The 10,415-nt window shown below is 42.1% G+C and overlaps 1 protein-coding gene across 1 annotated transcript in view; it reads right to left on the bottom strand.

Annotated features, from left to right (window-relative positions):
• Positions 1 to 96: 96 nt before the first annotated feature.
• Positions 97 to 10,415, bottom strand: part of OGFOD3 (2-oxoglutarate and iron dependent oxygenase domain containing 3) — a gene marked incomplete at its 5' end in the record, with an annotated part of 35,128 nt that continues 24,809 nt past the window's right edge. Inside the window, 1 exon segment of the mRNA XM_008640612.2 lies at positions 97 to 1,475. Within this exon segment, the coding sequence (XP_008638834.2) occupies positions 1,339 to 1,475 (137 nt within the window).

Here is a 10,415-nt window from a genome sequence, read left to right as displayed (position 1 = left end):
GAAAAGCAGTTGCTGGTGATCTTGGTCTGCCTTGACACAGACTTAAAATATGGTGTAATGCAAATTCCTTGGAATAAACAGGCTTTAGGACAAGTATTTCAATATGGAACCCAACTGACTTTATTATTTCCTTGCATCCAGCCATTTTAACAATTCTCCCTTGTTAGTACAGCAAGGAAGACTTTTTCAGGTTTGAGAAGAAATGAAATTACAGAGGACTCATCTTGCTGGTGTGCCCAATGAGAGCTGCCACAAGTCCAAGTGTCCTCTCATCATTCCTCTTTCTATTGCTCTTCAGTGTAATTCCCCCCAGTATTTATTATTTCCATAAGAGGGCACATTATAGAGTCCAAACTGTATGCATTTAAAAAAAAAAAAAATCAAAGCACATTCCCAGATTTTCAGTGTTTCACGGAAATTAAACATCCAAGTAATACACCAGATCAACATGGTTGCTTCAGAATTTGATTGAGGAAAAAAAAATTTGCTTTTTCTACCGTTTATTTATCAACCTCCTGACCCGCAGAAATCTTTGATTGCAGTAAAAAACCCAAAGTAGTTGGCAAGATGATGCATGTGTTTGTTACTTTCTCTGTACTGCAATGCACACAAGCTCCTCTTGGAAGTCCCTACAATTTAATATTCAGGGAAGACCTGAATGGTGGTCCTAGTTAAGAGAAGAAGTCTTCATACTAAACTGGGAAAGAGAAGTCCAAAAATAGCTATTGAGAGACTTCCTGAATATTGAATCAGTAGTAATTCAATTTAAAAGAAGTTCAAGTAAGTGCCAGTAGCCAAACCCAGGTGTATTCCCCACTGATCCCACACTCAGGAGAATCCATCCCTCTCAACAGAAGGTGTGTTCTAGAGAGTAACAGTCACCTGGCTCAATTAACTTGGGTCAGACTTTCTACATCACATTAGTAACTGAAGAGAGTAAAGAACTGAACAGGTAATGGCAGCCTAGGGAGTCAAGATTAAGGCAGAGCCCAAAAGATTGTCTGTACCTTTCAAACTGAAGAATTTTTTTAAAATAATAAAAAAATGAAGAGTCCAATTCTCTTCTCTGTAGAGCTCACCCTCTCTTCTTTGTAGCCTGTCCCTTTGGGACATGAAGACACACTGTTTTCAGAATGCATCAAATTTAAGGTGTCCTTAAGCCACCATTTGCAATGTTTATGGAAAAAGACACGTGAAAACAAAGTGTGTGTCAGTGTGTTCCCACAGCTGGGCTGTTCTAATTGCGTGTGAGGTTACAAGAGATGGTATCTCCCTTTCTCCTCCTCTCTTGCAGGGCTTCTCTCCTTCATTTGAGCTCCTGTCCCATGCCCAGAGGAGTCACCCCAGGACTGGGTCCCCGATGCCGTGCTCCGGGTCGCAGGTGAAGGAGATGGTGATGGCAAAGCGAGTGCCCCACTGAACCTTCTCCACCCGGTGGAGGTTCTCTGATCCAGAGGTGAAAAACGACACCCGGCCTGCAAAGACAAAGATTTTAACCCATGAATGGAGTCTGCCACTCAGCTGCAGCTCTCCCTACACAGCTCAGCTGTTGTCTGGCTCCAGCTGTTCCCCAGTGACCTGAGAGCCCAAAGGTGATCACAGACAAATTGCTACGAGCTTACGCTGCACTCTGACAGCTTTTTACTGTTTAAATCATACATTAATCCTTCGTGCCATGAAGCTGGAGATGCAATTCCACCACAGCTTGTAGTTTATAAAATGCAGGAGGAAGCCAAGAAGTCAGTTCTTGGTAGCTTCAGTTAGAAACAAAAAAGCGCAACTCTAGCGCCTGTCAGCAAAGTGTAATGATTTCCTCCCTGCTCCCCTTCTAGTCCTGGCTCTAATTTTAGACCACAGAAGGAGGAAGCACTACAAAGGTGGCAAAAAGTCTTCAGTGACAAAACCTCAGCAGGTTCACAAGCAGCTGTGGCAGCTTATCAGCATTGTACTGACTGTTTGCTATCGCTTTCTGTGCCTGGTCTGATCACTCGCCGCTCAGGCAGGTTACAAAGTCATGTATCAGCCATGTACAAATTCACCTTCCTGAGAAAGAGCCACTCCATCCATGCACTGGCTTGGCAGTTGTTTTATAGATCCAAGTGCTCACTGCTGTGCTTGCTCCTGCCCAAGCCTTGACCATCCCTGCCCTGCCTGGGGACACTGGGGGCCTCAAGTGGCATCGGGTGAAATGGAAATGCAGTGACTTTGGTGATGACAGCAGAGGTACACTGCCATCCCACTCGATGAGGCAGCAGAATGGAGCCCTCTGCACTCCCACAGTATTAAACTGTTCTGAGAATGTACAAGTTTGATGTCCAGCAAGTAATTCCAAATGACGTGGCTTCGTGGGACTGCTCAAGTTCTCCTGAGGAAGCCAGAAACGCTCCCCTGCGCAGCTCCTTCATCCCAATAGCACGCTCTTTTCCTACTCAGGCTTTTCCCCCACTGTTCAAATTAAAGTTTGTTTAGAAGCTGATGCCTGCTTAAAGTCTGCACAACAACATAAACTACTCCAACTCTTACCCCACCTCCATGGCAGAAATGGGCACCAGGCATGTAGCTGGGTTTCTCTTCTAAAAGGGATCCCAAAGATCCAGAAGTTCCTTTGTTTGCATGCTCTTAAGCAGCACACATGGGAGATCTGGACAAAACTAGACTGGCTTTATGGGGCTGGGTTTACCCACTAATCCCTGAGTCCCTTTCATGTTCAGCTGCAGCTCACATCTAATCCTCGGAGTGCAGCCCAGAGTCTTTGATAACAATTTCATCCCCCTCTGAGCCCATGGCTGCACATCAGTAAAGGGCAAAGTTAAACACATGTAAAGAAGAGATCCATTTGTATGCACAGCTCATTCCCACCTCGGTGTCCTGCTTTTCTGGATGAAAGCCTAAATGAAGGCAGTGTGCTCCTGTCCTGCCAGTGTTGCCATGAACAGTGCTGCCCTCAAGGATTCCATACAAAATCCCCAGGTCATGATTTTTTTTTTCCTTTTAAACCATATTTCAACTTCATTAAAATACATTATAATTGGTCCCTCACTGGCTCACCCAAAGCTTTGCCTTAAACTGACTTTCAAGCTGTTTTGTTTGATCTCTGACTCGAAGTAATTCAGAGCTAGACAAGGTTCAGTGTGTTGTTTAAGCCAGTTAAATTGATTTTTTTTTTTTTTGCTATACTGAATGTCTTTTAAGTTCTTTCTTTAATAAACATGTCTTCATATATATGGTATCACCTGCTTCCATATGCATCCACTGGGGTCTCTGGGTAACTGAACAAGGCTATAGTCAGTTTTCAAAGATGCTTTTTCCTCAGCTGGGAAGAATTCCTTTTAAACTTACTTCCTTTGCAAAAGTTTTGAAGCAAAAGCACACTCTTTGCATGGTACGTTGTTTTTATCAGTATAAATGTTCAAAAAGAGGGTAAAGAATGTTAATTCCCATCCCATCTGACAAAACCTTCAAGGGAGATATGGCAATATCCTCATCCAGATGATGGTCACTGGCAGTGACCAAGGCCAGGGCACTCCTAACAACCTCTTACAGGAAGCAAGATCTTAATTGTATTAGAGGTAACCACTTATTCTCCTGCCATTTTGAGAATCCATTTTTTGCACTGATCCACAGGAATCATTATCTAAGAAGATATGCCAGTGCCAGTCACAAGACCCACTGCTATAAATTTTATGGGATCCCAATTTAGATGAAGCAACACTGTTATTTTAAGGAATAATATTTAACAAGCAGCAAAAGCAATGGAGATTTCACTGTGCAGCAATTATGTAGCATTTAATTACTCAAACAAAAAACCACTGGAGGAATAAATGTATTAAATACAAGCCTTTGCTTTTCCCTGCTTTTGCTTTCCCAGGTTTAGCTCAGAACTGCCCCTTAGCAGTGAATTCTTCTTAGATTTACCCAGAGCTATCTCACAGCAAAACTCACTATTCCCAAAAGGCTTCTCTTGGGAAGTGTTATCCCTGTTGAATCTTCAGCTGCACTTCCATAAACAAGATGCCTTCAATTTGCTCCCTAACCTCTGTCCTGAGAGGCAATACAGATTGGAGGGAAATACAAAGGGAACGATTTTCAATGACATCTACACCCTTGACATGTAAACTCAACAAAACCACTTGCTCTGTCATTTGTTTCCTTGTCTCTAAAATGAAAGTAGTACTGACCTATTCTAACAAGGTTTCTGTGAACATTAATTAGTAAGCATCATTAAAACACTCTGCAGTTAACATATGCTCTGATTTACAAGTAGTATTTTAAAAAATTATCTTCTGTTGTTCTTCTCTGGCAAGAGGAAAATTAGTAGGGCACACCAGTTTAAATTATGACAAGATGTGGGGAATATATGAAGTGATTTTGAGAACCATAAAAAAATTAACAGACCACAATGCTCATAAGAAAAAATACTCCATGATTATTATATCTCTAATATTATACATTAGTTGCCTAACAGATTGGAAGAGCCCTTGGGAAGTTAGCTGGTCCAATTCCGTTTCTTAAATCAAGGCCAATTCCTAAATTACATCCAGCTCCTGAGGTCCTTTCCAAGCCCAGTTATTCTGATGACACATGGAACAGGCCAAGCACATCAGCATCAATTCTGGCCATTGCTTCTCTCTGCAGCTTGCCTGTTTTGCCACTGGACTCTAAGCCCCTTCATGCTCCCATCCTTCACATGGAATTTCCCCTTCTGCTTTCTTGGCAGCACCCTTCTGGCTCTCCTAGTTTAATTCACTGCCATATTTCCTTGTAAACTCCTTGGGTCATGAGAACTTCAAGGAGAAAAAGCAAATGATGTGTTGGATTGTCTCGACCATCACTCCATTGATAAGGGAATGGTAACTGTGCCCTCACTCTCCTCCCTGGGGACACCAGGGAAGGGCAGGGGGAATGGAAAGGGCCTCACCACCATCCACTGTCCATGGCAACTGGTTGGGAGCACTGGGAAGACTGAGCTGCTGCTCAGAAGGAAATGAAGTGACTCATCTGTCTGGTTAAAGGGAAGCAGAACAGTTTATTTGGCACCACAGATCTAGTCAACATCTTTCATCTTATGCACTGACAGCTTCCACTGGCTGCCTAGCATTTATCAGCTCTAAAAGTTACTCAGGAAAGAAGGAAAAACTGCATCTCATCTGCTGAATGACACCCAGACAGAAGCACTGCCAGGGAAAATGCACAACAGTTGTGTTCTCATCCTCGTCATCTGTTTAGGATTAATCACCAATTCATTCTCATGTAGAGTGTCCAAAAAACCCATCATATCATTAGGCAGATAAACTGATAATAATGTTTTCTGCAAGCATGCAACAAAACTTATTTAACAGATACACTTATTCAATTACTTATAGAAAAAAAAGTTGAATGGGCAGAATTTAAGCAAGTCCTTTAAGCAAACCCCACAAAAGGAATGTGGACTGACAATGTCTGCAAGTGCCCTACTCTGGGGTGAAGAGAGCACACCAGAAGAGAGGGCACAAGCTTCTCTGAACAATTTTGCTACATTTATGTCAAGCACAGAAGAATAAAAATCCCTATGGCCTAAAAATGAAACCCCAAACAAAAAACTACCTGCAATGGGTATCAAAGCCTAGTTACAAACTTGTCCCACATTTAGTTACTAGACAGAGATTACTTGCTGTTATAAATAAAATCACTGATTCACATAGTGAAGTCTCCCACAGCCAGCTTGTAATTTGAAGTATTAACAAGACTCTCAAAAAAGTAGCTGCTTCTACTTTAAATTCCGATGGGCCTGGAAAACTTCCAAATTACAGTTTTTAAAGAAAATTAATGAACTTACTTACTTCCTGCTAAAAGTGTATGAACATTTTTAGACATCAACAGAATCCCTGTCTGCTTCTCTCCTACCAGCACAGTTGGTTGCTCAAAATCACAGCAGTTTCCACTCCGTCTGAAGGTGTGACAACCCTGGGGAGTATTTAGAAGTGAAAACTGAGTAATTGCTCTCTCCAAATCAATAATGAGTCTCCCCAAGGCCTTTTGGCTCCATCTCTTCTCCCTAGAGCCAAGAGAAGGACAGGGATATCACCCTGGCTCTGCCTCCCAGTTCTCCGCTCCAGTGCTCAACCTCACCCAACCAGTGCTGCCAGGTCTGCTCTGCTCTCCCTGTCAGAGCAGCTGCACAAGGGCTCAGAACTGGCCTCCTACAAAAAGTTCTCACTAAGAACAAAGTGTTGCAACTTCAGTCACATTAAACAACCTCAGGATCATCTATCTGACTTTTCCTGACCTTGCCAAACATGGCATGTCGAGTAGAGCTGTGGTCCAATCACATGGATGCCAAAGTTCTGGGTTTTGGGCTTCTGATAGAGAAGGAATTCGTCCTTACTTTTAGTAAATCACTGAAGCATAAGCACATTGAGCTCTGCTGCTCAATGATTCCAAAAATGGCCCTTAAAGAGGCTCCATCAGAGCATCTGTGGCATGTGACATTCACACATGGCCTAGGAACCAAGAAATGAACTCTCACTACTGAGCCACGGTCTGACACAGCTGAACCTGGTATTTTATTTTACTTCACCTGTTACATTACCTGAATTTCATGGAGTAACTCTTTGAAGCTGATTCTCCACTGCTTTCTACCTTCAGCTTTGCTGCATATTTTCTTGACCAGTATCAACTCAAATTCAGGAAATATTGGCCTGCACATGGATTACCTAAAGGCACAAATGGGACATGCTACGTGTGGTCCTTTATAAGCAAGTCTTCCATGGCAGGGGAAAATCCTTAGAGGACAATTCTCAATGCTGACAGTGCTTCACAATGCCCTGTGGAACACTAACACAGGACAACTCTTCCCCCAGAATTCCTCAATCCTTTCATGCTCCAGGCAGTGTGAGGTGACCACTGCTCCCCTCAGGAACAGCTGCCTCAACAAGGCAGTGAATTTATCAGAAGTCACTCACAGGAACACCATGTTAGGTGCAGGTCTGACCTGCACTCCCAGGTACCTACTGCTTTATGGGCCCAGTTAAAACAGTGTTTCATTTAATGCCATTGTCAACCTGTCATCAAACACCGTTAGAATACAAAACCTGCCTGGAAGACAGTTACTCTTCCACAGATAACAAAACAAAAAGCAAGTTCTACAGAGAAATAAGGAGCTATTTTCTATGTCTTTTTGACATGACTGCAGCAGGTCCTCCTTTTCCTACCACTTCTCTTTGCAATCACCTCACCAGTCCCTGGCACAATTTGTGATGAGTATTGCAAATCAGTAAGAATTGCTGTCCTTTGCATGGCTGGTGCTCACTGCAGCTGCTCATGCTGGCTCCATTTGTTCCTCAGCAGAACTGACAGCTACTTCTGTGGATTTTTAAAAAAACATTCTCAGCTTTCAGCTGATACTGATTCAACTTCAAGATGTGCTCCAATTTTTTACTGATTGGAGCAAAACTAAAGCTAGGATTGGCAGAAGATTATAATGCTCTAGACTGAATCTGGATGATGTGGATTGAATACAGAGAAGGATGAGACTACCTATATGGGGGGAACTTCCCAAATATCTTATACCTTCAAATCAAGTATTTTACACTTCCAGAAACACCCACTTCTGACAGCTGTGAGAATATGTTAAGTCTGATATTAAAGGAGGAGTCACATTTCAGACTCCAATGTACAGAATTCATTTTGCACCCCAGATTATTTTCTTCCAGAAACACACAGAAGTGACTGCGACCTTTCCTTCTGCCTTTGTATAATAAATGACTTGTATGAAGAACAAATTCCCTTGTAAGCTGAAAGTAAGTGCAGCAAAGCTGACCTTCAAGCCAAGAAATGCACATGCAAATAAGGAACACAGAACCAGTACTGAGATTTCATTCCAACAGCAGAGTTTCATCTACACTTCATGATCAAGCGAAGTCTGACCTGTCTCATACTGCCAGACCCCAAATTCACACAAGACTCTGTAAAATGATGAAATTTTAAATATGGAATTTTAAAATATGAAACTTCAAACACTGACAAGTTTAGCAGCAGCAGAAAATATACCAATTTTGTGACTGAAAAAGGAAAGCCTTGATGTCTGCCATTTATTTTTAATCCTCCTGTATGTCTTGCAGATTACTAAATCATGTCTCAGACCAGCAAAAAGAGTTAATGTTGAAAGGGCTTCATTTTGAAGGACCTCATTCAAAATGTTGCTCTGTTTCTTATAGTCTCTCAAAAACAGAGCCAACCCTGGTGTGAGGGGTGGAAAAAAAATCCCAGTATGACAATTTTGGAAACAGAATTTCCATATATATTTAAAAGGCACAGATGCGACTTCAGATCTGTTTCTATGTCACCAAAAAATGTTTTCTTTTCAAAGTCATATTTCCCTTGGCACTAGGAATTCTCTTCCTCGTGGTACAGTGAGTTTCTTGTGGCAGACAGAGGTCCTGACTGAAGTCAAAAGACACATATTCACTTCTGAAGCCCATCAGGGCACAAGAAAGATGTGTTCCTTCATGCCACGTTTGGTTATGAATTAGCCAAAGGTCTGTACACTTGAACTGGTGCTGACTTGTTCATTTCTGTTAAAAAGAAAATAATCTCAAGAGCCTCAAGGTTAATAAATTATAATTCCTTCTTAAAGCTAATGTTTGCCAACAACCAAACTGGGGGATGTTAAAGATCATCCTACAAATTAGAGAGTCTTTCAGTCAAATATGTGAGAGTCAGGACTTACAGACGTCTTAGGTAATCTGCAAGTGATCTACACTGAGGGAAGTGATAAGCAATTTAATTTATGCTCCACTCCTAGCAGAACAGTTCTCCCTGTCCCCAGTTGCCTGGCTGACACTGATCCTCATCAGTAAAGTGCTGCAAATGCATATGCAGCAGCAGTGGGACTTGCCCAGGCAGCACTTTCAAACACAGGACATCCCACAATGTTTTATTTTTAATTGCTTTTTCTTGTATTTCCAATTACTCCTTTTCTGCTCTGCTGTATCACTAACAATGCCTTTCTGCTCCCCACTGACACTTGAACAAATTGCTGCTCACAGAAAAAGAAACCTGCTCATTTTGGCACACAGTATCAGGTCCCCAAAATGCAGGCTGAGACAACAAGAAGTGCCAGGTTTCAGGACTGCAGTGGCATAAGCAATACAGAAAAGTAAATTAGCTGTCAAGCACGAAAACTGAACCAGTGATTATGACAGTCATCCTATAAAAGCCTGGAGCTCCTAAATGAGAAGCATGAAAGATCATCAACATGTGGTTTTAAAAGTTGAGCTGGAGTGACAAGAGAAGCACAAAGGATCAAAACAAGCGTAAAACAAAACAAACAAAAGCCAAAAAGACAGGAGAGAAAAAACACTGCAGAGGAACATTATGAACATGAAAAATACATCAACTTGTACCAGCGACAGAAAACAGCCTGGGGTCATTCTTTCACAAAACACATTTTATCAGCAAGAGGAAAAACAAGTGCAAATGCCTTCGCACTGTGCTTCACCTCTAAAGTTTTTCCCCTTTGCTCACAGGACATCAGTGGTACTTGTGCACCAGAGGTTGTGACATAATCACAGGACCCCTGACAACTGTGGTAACACAGAGTTGTGTTGGAAAAGTGTAACTGGCATTAAGATTAATTTTCTCTTGTGTCCGTGAAGCACAGTTGTGCTATTCTCTACGAGCTGTGCATTGTTTTGTTTCAGGTGTGTCCTGTGGCACATGTTGCCCATACAACCCCCTGGCAAAGGGAACAGCCAAAAAAGAAATTCTGTGTTTCATCAGCTTCCCCTTTTTCCTCCAAAACGACAAAGAGTAAAGACCCTGCAGCAGAAAACCTGCAAATTAACACATGGGGCTGAATGGAAGCAATTGCAGAGTTACAGACTTTTGGAAATTAAGTCAGGGGCACACTGCACACTGCAGCCAGGCTGAGTGCCCCTGCACTGAGGAGACAGCTCTCCTCACATACCTAGAATTCAGCTGTGATTTCTACAGCTATAAAAACCTGGTAATCTTAGAATTGCATCTGGAAACGAAACAGTTTAATCTGCTCCCTTCCAAAATACTGGCGGCAGCATTTTGCAAAAGATGATGCTTTCAGTTTAGAGTTCATTTCCAGTCAGAAAAAACAAAATAATCAAACACACAATTCTTGAACAGCAAACCCAGAATGCAGGTAATCTCAGAGTTTATCTAAAGCAGCCTCACTGCAGGTGAGTGGACCACTATGATCCATAAGTCAAAAAACTCCCATCCCAATTTGCAGGCAGCAGTGGTGGTCTGAAGTCAGTTCTGCTTGGGGTAATGCCTGGCAGCAGACAATTACTGAGGCTCTTTAAATGAGTAAATTTCCATCTTTTATGTCTTGCAAGATCAGCCACACTGCTGCAGGGAGGAAAAAAAAAAAAGGACCACATTATATTTCTGCTTGGTTCTTG

This window comes from Corvus brachyrhynchos, unplaced genomic scaffold (genome assembly GCF_000691975.1).
Source record: "Corvus brachyrhynchos isolate BGI_N302 unplaced genomic scaffold, ASM69197v1 scaffold148, whole genome shotgun sequence".
Taxonomy (NCBI): domain Eukaryota; kingdom Metazoa; phylum Chordata; class Aves; order Passeriformes; family Corvidae; genus Corvus; species Corvus brachyrhynchos.
Note: the sequence above shows the minus strand (reverse complement) of the source record. Positions and strands in the feature narration are given on the sequence as shown.